Raw genomic sequence first — 13420 nt, 5'->3', positions numbered from 1 at the left:
GCTCTTCCTGCGCTTGGCCCGTGGCCGGCAGCTGGCCAGGCACATGCCTCCCACTTGGAGCCCACCCGTAGGTCTCCTGCCTCCACCCTGCACAGTGCCTTGGCCTGGCCCAGGCTGTGCACATGGGTGGGCCTGCTTTGTGCCGGAGCAGTGTTGGTGAAAGGGCCTGGAAGCGGGATCTGGCCCTCATTGCTTACAGAGTAACCATGGGCTTCACGGGCTCATGTCTACACCACGGTGATGGTGAAGCCACCCCACCAAGTCTCTCCGGCATGAGAACAAGCTTGGAATGCACCTGGCAAACCCTAGGTGCTCTGGAAGCAGAGCGTCTGACAGCCAGCTCTCCACATCCCTGGGCCTTGAGTCCTCCCAGTGCAATGGGAAACTCCATGGCCTCCATCCATGGGAGAGGAGAAGGGCTGACCTGACCACCTTCCCTTCTCCAGGGCGCAGCGATGCTCATCTCAGCTGCATCAATGACCCCAGAGGCAGGTGGCCCAGGCTCCCAGGGGCCCCCAGGGGCCCCACCACCCTTGCTGCCCAAGCCAGGAAAGGACAACCTGCGTCTGCAGAAACTTCTAAGGAAGGCAGCTCGGAAGAAGGTGACTGGGAGCGGGCCCCCTGCCCCACCTGGAGCCTTTCGCACCTCTCTGTCTCCCGTAAGCGAGGTCAGCCATGACCAGGAGACCACAGCCCCACGCCTCACTGAGACCCCGCGCATGGTGGCCACCCTGTCCCGCTCCCCACACACCCCCATCATCCATCATGTTGCATCGCCCAAGCAGAAGTCTGGATTCTCCTTCAGTCTCACCCAGCGTAGAACTCTGGCTGCACATTTCAAGGCCACGGCACCCCAGCTTGTGGCCCCAACCCCAGAACCTGTCCACCCCCCAAGTGGCATCACTGTAGTCTCTGCCCCAGCATCAAGGGATACTCATATCACCCAGATGCATATCCGGCTGGCACCATCCCCACATGCTGAGATCTCTGAGCCCCCAAGGGGGGCCCTGGAAGGGGGGCCCAGTGGCCAGGACCAAGACATGGCACCTTGCTCACCCAGGGCCCAGCCTCTCATCCCAGTGGCTCACATTCGCCCACTGCCCACTGGGACCCTGGCTGCCAGTCCTCAGCCTGAGGAGCCCCCTGTACCAAGGCCCCCACCTGGCTTCCAGGCCTCAGTGCCCAGAGAGGCTGGCACCAGGGTCGTGGTACCCATAGCCCCCACCTACCGCTCACCAGGACCCTCACCTCACAGCCAGGCCCCTGTGGTTCCTGAAGCTGAGCACCTGGCAGGGTCCCCCACTGCTGACTCTGCTGTTGGGGCAGAGGCAATTTCCAACCCCCTTAGGATCTTGTCATCTACCCCACCATCAGGCCCTCACCCATGCCCTGTCCCCAAAGTCGCACCCAAACCCCAGCTCAGCGGCTGGACGCGTCTCAAGAAGCAGCTGATGGAAGAGGCAGAGGAGCCCCCATTCCTGGGGCCAGATCAGACCCAAGCACCTGCAGAGCAGGAGGCAACTGCCCAGGCTCGTCCCCGGCCCCCCGCCTCCCGGGCCTCCAGGATGTGGGATGCAGTGCTGTACCGCATGTCGGTGGCCGAGTCCCACAGCCGCCAGGACAAACCCAGGGATGGGCAGCACACCTTGCCTGGCCTCGGCCGGCTGCCCTTCTTGTACCGCCCTCGCTTCAATGCCCGGAAACTACAGGAGGCCGCCCGACCCCCTCCTGCGATCCACTCCATCCTACCGCTGAGCCCCCAGCCCAAGAACTTCAACAGGACAGCGACTGGCTGGAGGCTCCAGTGAAGTGCTGGAAAGGTCTCTGGGGCCCAGGACCATGGGATGGTCAGAAGGGGCTGAGGTTCTAGCTGAGAGGCTACAGGCATGACAGGAGAAAGTGCTGGGTGTGGACTGGAGTGGAGAATGGAGGCAGCCTGGGAAAGGCAGGCTGGGATGCTGAGGGGGCCTGGTGGTCAGCTGGGACAGACCAGGTACATGGGAGTGGGAAAGACAAGTTGGAGCAGGGGACAATGTAAGGAGCACAGAGGTTTGGGTAGTGTGGAGGGAACAGAGAGGGGTCTGTGTCAGGGTACAGTATGGGAGTTTCTGGGGTGACAATAGAAAGCACACAAGTCTATAAGGAACCAGAGAATTGGACTGATTGACCTCGCCTGGACAGGGGCAACCTGAGTCCCCTCACAGGGCAAGGCCCACATTCCCCTCCTTGCTTGCCGAGTGAATGAGTGTGGTCAGGACTATCCCATCACTGGCACCGTTAGCTGGGTGCCTATGCTTCCTGGCAAGGGAGACAGACCCTTGGGCTGGGCTACTGTGAGGAGGCCACCCCTGTTCCTCCATCTGGGCTGGCAGCCTGAGCAGGGCTTGCTGATGGGAGAGCAAAGGGCAGGGTGTCAGGATCAGTCAGGACCAGGCATCGGGGGATGAAAATATCATTGTCCTGGGATGGAGGGCAGCTTGGTCTAACTAGACAGAGGAGGAGCTGCAGCCTGGGCAGGGGCAGTGGAGGACTTGTGGGCATCATGCAGCTTTGGGGGCTCCCAGTCTGGGATCAGTTAGACCCAGATCTGTATGGCAAGAGGGCCAAAGTGGTACCAGGGGAAGTCCGTGTCCCCAGCCACTGGAGCAGGACTCAGGAAGGGAAGAAAGCAGTTGGGGAGGCTACTGTTCCAGCCTGGGACGTAATGGGTGCTGCAAATGGAATCTGGGACCCAGGTCACTAATAAATGTGTGTCTAACCATGGCAGGAGTGTCACTTCTGTCTTCACCAAGGGATGGGATGGGTGGTAGAACCCCCAAGTGGCCCTTGGCTGGGATGGTAGGGTGAGATCTAGAATATAGCCCCTTTACAGACCTCCTGCCCACAGATGGGCAGGAAGCCCAAGCTTCTGGGGGCCTATCATCTACCACCTCCATGCCCTGCCGTGGCCTGGCTGCTCTCATTTACCCAGTGAGCCCAGCTGGGACTTGGTAGGAGTCCTAGAGGGAGTCCTGAGCTCCCCAGCAGAGCTGGTGGCTGAACTGGGCTGATTCTGGTGAAATGCACAGAGAATCTGAGTTTCATGTAAGATGAGGGGGAAATGTTTGGGAACGTTTACATAGGGGTGGAAGACTGTACAGAGTCTGGGTTCTGGCCAGGTCGGAGAGCAGGCCTTCAGCCCTTGGAGCCCACTTTCACAGCCACTTTCACAGACAAGCAGATCCTGTCCATGCCATCACCGTCCCAGAATGGTACATTTCATGTGTGACACTTCATGCCCTGGTTATTGCCCTGGACTTACCGAGCAGCCTAGTGCGCTGAGCCCTCATCCACAAGCACCTTCTCATACTTCCCATGTCCAGTGGCCACAAACTTGTACCTCTTCCCAGATGGAGTGCTCTGTTAGACAGAAGACCAAGAATAAAGGTGAGAGCAGTAGAAGGATGATGCTGCTGCCTCCAAGAAGCCCTTGCAGATGCACCAAGAACAGTCATTATTGGCCCTCCCCTGCTGTGCCAACTCTATTTAGACTCTACCTTAATTGTTGATGAGGTCTTGGAGCCTCCTTTCTGCTCCCAGAGACTTTTCTTGCTCATGTCTCCAGCTACAATATCCTGGGAGGCAAAAGAAGGATATGTCACAGGTGCAGACTGTTGACAATGACGGGTTAGAAGTCCTGAAAACTTGCATCCTGTCTCACCTTACCTAGCCAGGGGACTTGGGACATGCTCACTTTGTCTCTTTGTGTAAGAGCTTAGAGAAGAGGCAGGGAAAGTAAAGAAGGCACCAGCCACCTTCACTTTACCAACACAGCCTTTTTCACACAGTCTTCAATGGTAGGAAGGGTTAACCCCAGTGTTCTTTCTACACTTACTTGCTTTACCTAGGGAACCCAGTCTGTTGCTAAACTCCCAATATTTGATTCTCCAGCCCAACCTTGCACCAGGAAGGGGCCTTACCTTGCAAGGAGTCTTGGCTGTGGACTGAGCCTGCACCTCTCCTGTCTCCCACCGACTCTTGGTACTAGCCACAGCCATGCTGGGCAGCTCTATGGAGGCCTGGCGCGTTAGCTTGGGGATCCGGCTAGCAGTCTGCAGAGAAAAGATAGCCCCAGGATCGCTTCAGTGAAAAGTCACTATGGGACACATCAGAGGGTCCCACTGGAGTGTGGAACTATGAAAAGATGTGTTTTCCTTCATTCAGTGAACTGTGAATCACCCTCTTGTTCCAAAGAGTACAGGTGACATGGTGACATACAAGATCAATGTGAGGCCTATCTTCATGCTGCTCGTGGCATAGGGCTGGAGGAACATGGGTTGCATAGAAGGGCATTGATTGAATAGAGGAGCATTTGTTGGATAGAAAGAGAGCTGCTTGAATAGAGGGGCATGGATTGGAGGAGAGTTGATTGGATGGAGGAAAACTGATTTGATGGAGGAATGATGATTAGATGGAGGGGTATGGTTTAAATAATGAAGGATGTTGGTTGGGTGAAAGACTATTATATGGAGAAATGTTGGTTGGATAGAGGGATGTAGGTTGAATGAAGGAGCACTGGATGGATAGATAAAGGGGTCTTTGCTGGATGGGTAAATATTAGATTTGTTTAAAGGAGGGGTATTGGTTGGATAGAGGGTCATGGGTTGGATGAAGAGTGAGGACTGTGTGGGGAGACATTGGTTAAATTGATGATTGTTAAGTGGATGTAAAAGCAGTAGGTATATGGCAGTGAATAGATGGAGGAGTGTTTGTTGAATGGAAAAATGTTGGCTGGGTTAGATGAAGGAGGGGTTTTATATTGATCGAGGGGCACTGATTGGATGGAGAAGTTAGTTGGATAAAGGGGCATGAGATAGATGAAGAAGGGGTATTGGTTGAATGGAGGAATATTGAATAGATGAGTTGATAGTATGAAAGAGCTTCAGATGAATGAAGGGGCATTGCTTGAAGGGAGGAGCATTGGTTGGGTGGTGTATTGGCTGTGTGAAGAAGCATGAGTTGGATGGATGAGGGGTACTAGGCAGAGAAGATAATTGGATGGAGAGAGTGCTGGTTGGATGGAGGTTATGTGTTGAATAGAGAGGCTTTGATTTCATGAAGGGCTATTGATTGACAGTGTGGGTATTGATATGATGAGTGTAGTATTGGTAGGGTAAAGAGATATTGGCTAACTGGATGGGTGTTGATGTGGTGGAAGGACTATTAGTTGGGTGGAGAGTAACAAATGAAGGGAGAGTTGGTTGGATAAAGGGAAAGGATCGGAATGAGGAGTATTGGTTGATTGGAGGGGCAATGGTTGAATGAGAGATAATGATTGGATGAAGGAAATGTTGGTTAGATAAAAAGATTGGTTGAATGGAGGGGCATTGGAAGATGGGGGCCTTGGTTGAATGGCAGGGAGATAGTTGTATGGAGTATTGCTTAGATAGTAGAGTGTTGGTTGAAATGAGAGGTAGAGGTTAAATGATAATAAAGTGTTGGTTGGATAGAGGAGTGTTGGTAGGATAGAAGGATATTGGTGGAATGGATGAGTGTTGGTCAGATAGAGATAGTTTTGGTTGGATAGGGGTATTGGTTAGAATGAGGGGCATGGGATAGTTAGAGGAGGGACTGTTAGTTGGATGGAGGAGTATTGGTTAGACAGAAAGGTGTTTGTTGAATGAAAGAAGGTGCATGAATGGAAGACAGGCCTGACTGCAGAGGAAGGGCCTGGACATACCTCGATGGCCTGAGTGTACTGCTCCAGCCGCTCATCAATCTTAGAGATGGGCAAGGCTGCCTGGGACTTCTTCACACTGTTACTGGAGGGTAGGAGAAGGGTCAAAGCCTCATGTCATTGCTACTCCTAACTGAACCCAAGCCCTTCCCAGAGCTCTCCCATGTACCCAGATCGCCACTCCCTCAGCTACTCTCTTCAGCCCCTTGTTGGAAAAGCCTGGCTTCTGAGCCTGGAAAGCAGACATACATACCTCTTCTTTATGGAGAGGTTCTGGGATTCAGTCTGGTCGATCAGCTGTGGGTGAGCAGACAATGGTCTCGGGTAGGTAGAACAAAGCCGCATTCTATCCCCCAATCATTCCCCTCTACCATCCAACCATTCACTCTCATGTCACAAGGATTTATGGAGTGCCAGTCACTGGGAGAATAGCATACAACAAGCTGGGCATTTGTGCCCCCATCTTCCCAGAGCTGACATACCATTTTTTTTTTTTTAGAGGTTTTTGCTATAGGGCACGTGTGCTCACCAGAAAGACAGAGAGAGACAGAAAGACAGAAAGTGAGAAATCGCACCCCTCAGAGGGGATGGCCACACTGCAATCCCTCCTTCTCGATTCTCCTCTCGGGATCTTGGGCACGCATGCACATGCGCCTGGCGTGAGTTTAAGCCACCGGGTCCAGGACTTGAACTGCAGCCGACTACATGGGAGTCCAGTGACATAGCCATTATGCCATCTGCTGGTCCCTGTTTGTTATTTTTTAGAGGACTGTCTGAAGCCCCAATGGGTCTTCATCCCATTTTCAGCAATAGAAAGTGAGCATGTGCTCTTCAGTGGTCACTTGTTAAGGATCCTTGAGACTTCTGAGCTCTGCATCCTTGGCACTGGTTGGCTGCACCAGACTAAATGAACTTTACTTGAGAGAGAGTAGGATCTAACCTGACCAATAGGATAGGTGAGAAAAATGCTAAAATCTATGAAAATGGTAGGCAAACCAGTCTAATCATGATTTTTCTACTTTCAAACTGAAACTAAGAATCACTGACATAATTTTGGTCCATTAAAGTTTTTTTTTTATGCCTATTTTGCCTAAGTGGATTTAATGTTGTTTTGTTTGTTTTATTTTTTTTTTCCCTCTCCTGACACTGGAAAGAGAAAAAGAGAGCAGGCTTTGGGGCTTGACTTACTTTGGTGCTGGGGCTCAGTGGGGGTGAGGTCTGCTCAGTAATCCCCTCCAAGTCCAAGGGGCTGGTCGTCCTGGGATGCTGACATTTCTGGTGCCAGGAATAAAAAATGCAAATGAGGCAGGTGACCACCCTCCTTACACCCAAGACTTGTTGGAGCAAACCTCCTCTCTGCAGGCCTCATGCCCTATCTGGTTGGACATGCTCCAGTTCTGGAATTCGTGGTGGTAGAGACTCCAGAAATCTCCTGGTCATGCAGGAGGAACTTGTATGGGAGCATGAAACCCACCACCCTCTGAGGTAGTGGCCCAGAGGGGCTAAAGTCTAAGGATGTGGGGTGCTGGCTCCCTCTGGCCAAGTTCCATGAGACCCACAACATGGTGTGGGCAGTAAAGACAGACCCAACCCAGGTGTCAGAGTATGCCCAGAGTGTGCTCCTGAGGGAAGCCATCACCTCATCTGCCTCCTCAGCCTCTACCACAGCTGAGGTGTCCTGGACGGTCTCCTTTGGGCCATGCTCCTCCTGGCTCAGATACGACTCCTTCAGATGGACTTGGGCTAGGTTCAGTTCATTATCGTCCTCATTTTCACAGGCACATTGGAGGGGTCTATGGTGTGAAAAGGGATGGGAAGCTGGTTGAGGGCTATTTCATCGGTTGGTTCAGTCCCTTTCCAGTTCTAAGCCTCAATTTCCCCATCTATAAAATGGGGACAGTCAGGTTAATGGAGTAATAAGGAATTCCAAGACCCTTAGCCTCTTCGGGAAAGCAAATTCAAAGACCTCAGAGCCGGTCGCATCTCCCTGGGCATCTGCGTTGAGGCCTGGGCCCACATGGTAAACAGCAGCACATTGTCTGGACCTCACTGGGCAGGCCTCTCCCAGGGGCAGCATGGATCAGCCCCAGCCTCATGCCTGCTTGTGTATGTCTCCCCTTTTGGTCAGGGCTGCTGATCCCCTGGGTGTAGGCAAGTGGGTTGGAACAAGGATGCTGAGTGAGAGTGAGGTGAGGCAGTGCGGGTGTTTTGGGGGTCTGTAGGATGAGGCAAAGGCAGGACCCACATCACTGAGGGTACTTGGGGGAGGGGAGGCCAGTCAGCTGGCAGCCAGTGTGGCTCTGCATTTGAGCGGGACTGAACCTGGAGAAGAAGATGGGAAATTCTTGCATTTTCCATGATTTCAGGCCCCTTGGTGTCTGTGCCAGCTGAGACCCAGACCACCCACCCAAGGTGGGCCGGGGTCTGAGCCAGCAGCAGCACACAGAGGGGCCATTCAGGAGCTCAGACCAGTCTGAGTGGCCAGGCAGGTGCCCGGGTGGGGGTGGAGGGTGGAGGCGGCTGAGAGCTGGGGGGTTCCACCAGAAGAGTCAAAGTGCCCCCTGCTGTTGGGATCTGGCAGCCAGGAGACTGGTTGGAGAGAGAAAGGAACGAGTGGATAAAGGACTGGAGCTCCCTGCTCAGAAATGCAGAGTGCTCTGACCCCCAAGGAGAGATGGGGAAACTGAGGCCTGGGGAGGGGAGTGGCAGGCAGTGGGTCAGCCCAGGACCAGGACTAGGACCCCAGAGACAGCAGTTGGCTCTTGGAGTATAGGAACCTCGTTGAGGGAGGGAAAGTGAGGTCTTAGCTCGAGCTAGGGCTGAGCTTGGGGGCCTCTGAGGGGCCAGAGGAACCCGGGTCAGGAAGAGCTAACAGTCCAGTTACAGGCTCCGGTCTCTCTCTAAGCAATGGGGGACCCTAAAGCTGAAGCTTGGAGCTCCTGAGCAAGCCTGGGGTCTCATACTGCCAGGCCTGATGGGGCAGGGGCAGGGGCTAAGCCAAGCAGCTCAGACCTTGAATGGGGGAGCAAGGTGAGTCCAGGAGCAGCCCCTCAGCCCTGAGCCCCAGGGGTGCTTTGTGGCCCCGTTCACACAGGCACACACATCCACACATCTGGAAAGCTCGCCCCCCAGGCTGACTTGCAGGCATGCACATCTGGAAATACCTGCTCCCCTCCGTGGGAATGGAGCTCAGCCAGCCCCGAGGGAGGAAGGGGCGGGCGCGGGCAGGCGGCAGGGGCTGCAGCGCCTGCATTACGTAAGCGGGCTGCAGCTGTGTGCTGATGTGGCAACACCCGGGCCTCCGCAGCTGGCCTGGATGGGGCCCAGGGGCCCTGGGGAGCCCAGGAATGAAATTTCCTCCCCACCCCCTCCCCACAGCCCCTCGCCTGCTGTCTAGCTCTCTTCCTCCCTTCCCTGCCGTCATCTCCCCCTTTCATAGCACTTTGGGGGGCTGGTTGGGAAGGGGGAACAGAGGGTCGCTGTTCTGCCCCACGTCTGCCTGCAAGGTGCCGACCCCACTTGCCTGTCTTCCTGCTGCCCCTCTGGACTGTTGGCCCGAGGGGGCTCCCCTCGGTCCGAGGACCCCTCAGCCCCCAAGTGCTGCTGCCGCTGCTCTGGTTTCTGGGACCAGTCACCAAAACCCTCGTCCTCTTCCAGTTCAAGGGCTTCCGAGGGCTTCAGGCTGAGGCTGGAAGGGCAGCACAGGAAGATCAGGGCTGGCCCTGCCACTGCAGGGCAGCAAGACCTACTCTCCTTAGTCCTGGGACACTGCCTCAACTCCTGGCTCCCATTGTGAGAGATCTTATCTGCCCCTGGGGTGACTCTCCGTGGCTAGGCTGTGTCTTCTTGCAGTCAAAGAATGCCCAGGGACAGGACTGTCCCTCCATTGTCAGTCTAGAGCTGTCTGAGGCCAAGGCTGGGCCTCCCCGTTAGCCTAGGACTGCCCGAGGGCAGGGCTGGGTCTCTCCCCTCAGGCTGGGACTCCCTGAGAGTTAGGCTGGGCTGTGCTAGGTCTTCCCTATCAGGCTGACCAGCTAGCCCCAGGTTCTTTCTCGAGCCTGTCCTCATACTCTTGTGTAGCAGGTATGAGCTACTAAACTAACAGGGGCTGGGAGCTAGGAAGGGCTCTTAGGCCTGCAGGGGACCGAGGACCTGGCTGAGGGTCCGTGACCGCTGCAGCACCCCCACCACGCCCGAAGCTGCTGACTCGGAGAAAATGGAACAAAACAGGGCCGGGAGGAAGGGGAGCATTATTGGAAAAACAGCCCAACCCAGCCACGGAGGCCTCCTGGGCCCAGAGAGGAAACGAGCCGGCCTGTGGCCCGCCAAGTTGGACGTGGCCTCGGTGAGTCACCGGCAGCAGGGAGCTTGGGCGGGGGGCTCGGGGGCCAGGGCCACACAGCTGGGTTCGAGTCCATCCAAGCCAGGCCCAGGCCCATACAGGGCGTCCAGAGTCTGAGCCAGGGACCCCAGGAGCTGGCCAGGAGTGGGGAGGCCTCACGTGTCTCTGCAGCTCCTCTGGCCAGCCAGGCATCCACAGACTGGGTAACCGAGGGCTGCTGACACCCTCACCCCAAGATCTACCTTGCCCCTGGGTTGGGCTCCTCCTTGGTCTCATCCTGCATTGGGCTCCCCAAGTCAGGGCCTGACCACTAGCACCCCTTTGCCCAAGCTACATGGAGTAGGGGTTCAGGCCCGCTGTGCTGGCTGAGGGTGGCTCACAGTGCCTCCTGCTCCGGCCTTTCTGGGGAGCAGCAGCCTCCATCCTTGTCCTGGGCCTGCAGTTGCCTGTCTCGCTCCCTCCGGCGTCGCTCACGGGCAGCTTCTTCCTCGTCCTCCACACTCCACTGAGTGGTGAGCCTAGGGTTTGGGGACACAGAAGGACAGTGAGGACATTCACACCACAGCAGACACGGATGCCCCTCTGCATCCCACTTCTCTCTTCCAAGCAGGCCTCACTGGGGGCCGCATCATGAGGGTGGTGGGCAAGCTCTGCCCTGGATAACCAGGGCCAGCCCTATACCAGCTCTCTTGGTCTCTGTGCACCCAACTTTTTTTTCTTCTTTTGGAGAGGCTTTTGCTATAGAGCACGTGCGCTCGACAGACAGAGAGACAGAAAGGGAGAAATCACCCCCAGGGGGGATGGCCATGCCGCAATCCCTTCTCCTCCATTCTCCTCTCGGGATCTTGGGCACGCACGCACGCACGCCCGGCGTGAGTTTAAGCCACCAGGTCCTGGACTCAAACTGCAGTCGGCTACATGGGAGTCCAGTGATGTAGCCATAATCCCAACTGCTGGTCCCCGTGTACCCATCTTTAAAGCTGAATTTGGGTAAGGCAGTCATGAGGGTGACTCTGGCCCAGGGCTCTGTAAGCATTTGGCACCCTCTATGCCCTCCTGGGGGTGGAGGGGAACTCCTGGAGTCCAGACAGCCTGGAGGAACCCAAGGGCAAACTCGACCCCCTCTGTCCCCTTCTGCTAACCCACATCCTTGTGCCTGGCCAGAGCCAAGACTTAACACCAGTGTGGCTGTGGTCCCACACAGGGCCCTAGGAAAGAATGGGGAGAGATGTCTGGAGTACAGAGAGAGCTGGTCACGACCACCGGGACCACACAGCTTTGCACAGCAGCACTGCTGGCCCTGATAAACAGCCAGCCACCCCCCCACCCCCCACAGCTTACTGGACCCCAAAGATGGTGTCATGAGAAGCTAGCCAGCCAGAAGGCCTCCTGTCCCTACTGCTGGTCCTGTTCTGAGCTCTACCTTGCATTGCCCACTGCTCAGAGGGTCCCAGAAGCCCCCAAGCTCCATTGAGGGCCTCACCCCATCGCTAGGAGGCCCTACAGGGTCAGTTCACCCAGCGCCATTTCCATGACATCTCAGAGCCCTCTGTGTAGTCTCTTTGGGCTGTTTCAGAGATCAGGAAACTGAGGCAAGGAAGAACATCTACCATTGGAGCACTCTCAGAACTTGGGTCTGAAAAGGGCTAGGGGGGCAGCCAGAGGAAGACACAGGCTGGCCTGGGCTGAGGATTTGACCATCAGGGTCTGATGGGGCAGGAGTCTTGGCTGCCATGGTCCTGCCTCCTCTAGCTTGCCAGGAGTGCAAGAGGGGGGGTTCAGGGTCTCTGTGTCTCTACAGGGCTCGCCACCACAGTCTCAAGGAGGGGGCTCAGGCCAGAGCCAGGGACAGGGCTGGGGTCTCCCTGCTGGGGTCCTGGTCCCTTCTGGACAGTGTCCGCTGAATGACCCTGCAATCCGCTCCCCGCTGGGCCTCAGTCCCCTGGCCAGGCAGCCCTGCCAGCACATGATCTAATCTCTCCTAGGTCTCCCTTAAGCCTCTCAGACAAAAGCCAGGCCTCTCCACAGGCCCGAGTTCAAGGCCCACTCCCCCTGTTGCAGCCACATGGGACTCCAGCCACGCAAACCAAACCGCCTGCTCATACCTCAGCACCCCCTGAAATCCGCCTGCCCGCCCCTGCTCGTCAGAAGTGCCTTCAACTCCCGGCCCCCGAGGAAGCCACTTAATTCCCCACACCTGGCTCCCATCATCCCAGCAGATGAAGCCCAGTTTCCTGCCTCCACAGGCCCTTGGCTGGGGCTGGGGGTGCTGCTGGCCCACATGCTAAGTGGGGATGATTCTGGGGTGCTCTTGGTGTTGTAGCTAAAGCCTAGGGCCCAGGGTTCCCCACTACATGGCAGCAGTCTCTCAGCAGAGGGTCAGAGCAAAGTGAGACCGGGGATGGAAAGGGGTGTCCCTACAGAGGGCACCGAGGAGGGGCATGCCTGGCCATTTTTGTACCCCTGTTTCCATGTCCAAGCCTCCATGTGTGTGTATAGTGTGCGCGTGTGTACCCAGGTGAGGCTAGGAAGTCCTTGTGTGTGTGTGCATGGGTGTGTGTGCCCAGAAAGGGTGAGCACCTGAGCCTGGGTTATGGCTTGAGCCTCAGATTCTCCTTGGACCTGGTCTCAGGGTCTTCCCTGTGGGACTCACTCTGGGTGGAGCTAGGGCCCTCAATCTTGCACCTCCGACCCTTCCACCAACTCTCAGGGGAGCTGTCAAAGGCACAAAAGAGTGCAGAGTCCCCAGATGTGGGTGAAAATGCCCTTGGTCCACCCTACACAGACCCCCCCCGGGCTCATGCCCAACACACGAGGCCACGGGGGCAGCTGGGGCTCACACGGATGCACATGAGACAGGAAAAAGCACCCTCCACTTGCACCGAGTCCCACACTAAGGCTATGTAGCACACACACCTACACTCCATACTTAGGCCCGAACACTCCCATGCACATGCAGACGCACACGTGTACGCACAAGTGCACGTGCATACTTAGACCTGGGAGCAAGGGGATCGCAGGCTGGCAGGTCCTGTGTCCCCTCCAAGGATCCCTCCAGGGGTGCCCCAGTGCACTATTTACTGTTTTCCTCGCCGTCACCCTGACGACAGCGGTGCCGGCCCTGGCAGAAAGCCAAGGTGTGTTCTCTGAGAACATCGCCCCTGTGAGGCGAGGCCCTTCCAGAGTCACCCCCACTTAGCCCTTCCAGGCTGAGAACTTGAGGGACAACGTGGGGGTTCAGGGTAGGGGTCTCCTAAAGTTCCATGCTGGAGAGAAACTCCAGCGGCCCCAGTTCCTGACCCAGCAGCCTGAGGATGAGGAGGCCTCTGGGCCCCTTCCCCTGCCTCCTCCCTCCTCGCCTG

The 13420-nt window shown here is 56.2% G+C and overlaps 2 protein-coding genes across 4 annotated transcripts in view; one reads left to right on the top strand and one right to left on the bottom strand.

Annotated features, from left to right (window-relative positions):
* The window catches only part of LSP1 (lymphocyte specific protein 1), a 43707-nt gene that overhangs the window by 2158 nt on the left and 28129 nt on the right, over positions 1–13420 (bottom strand). For 2 of the 3 annotated variants that reach the window (XM_006141055.3, XM_006141056.3), the window contains exons 2-10: positions 10439–10576; positions 9240–9404; positions 7356–7509; positions 6905–6991; positions 5970–6013; positions 5720–5801; positions 3960–4091; positions 3537–3614; positions 3302–3399 (exon numbers count right to left, since the gene is read on the bottom strand). In XM_006141055.3, the coding sequence (XP_006141117.1) occupies positions 3310–3399; positions 3537–3614; positions 3960–4091; positions 5720–5801; positions 5970–6013; positions 6905–6991; positions 7356–7509; positions 9240–9404; positions 10439–10576 (970 nt within the window). In that variant the 3' untranslated portion in view covers positions 3302–3309. The remainder of the gene's footprint in view (positions 1–3301; positions 3400–3536; positions 3615–3959; positions 4092–5719; positions 5802–5969; positions 6014–6904; positions 6992–7355; positions 7510–9239; positions 9405–10438; positions 10577–13420) is intronic. The other variant, XM_027774357.1, reaches the window with a different exon arrangement.
* On the top strand, positions 456–1808 carry PRR33 (proline rich 33). Its single transcript, XM_014590196.1, has one exon. The coding sequence runs from the start codon at positions 456–458 to the stop codon at positions 1806–1808; it is 1353 nt and encodes a 450-aa protein (XP_014445682.1).

Source organism: Tupaia chinensis, unplaced genomic scaffold, assembly GCF_000334495.1.
Source record: "Tupaia chinensis unplaced genomic scaffold, TupChi_1.0 Scaffold000047_1, whole genome shotgun sequence".
Taxonomy (NCBI): Eukaryota; Metazoa; Chordata; class Mammalia; order Scandentia; family Tupaiidae; genus Tupaia; species Tupaia belangeri.
Note: the sequence above shows the minus strand (reverse complement) of the source record. Positions and strands in the feature narration are given on the sequence as shown.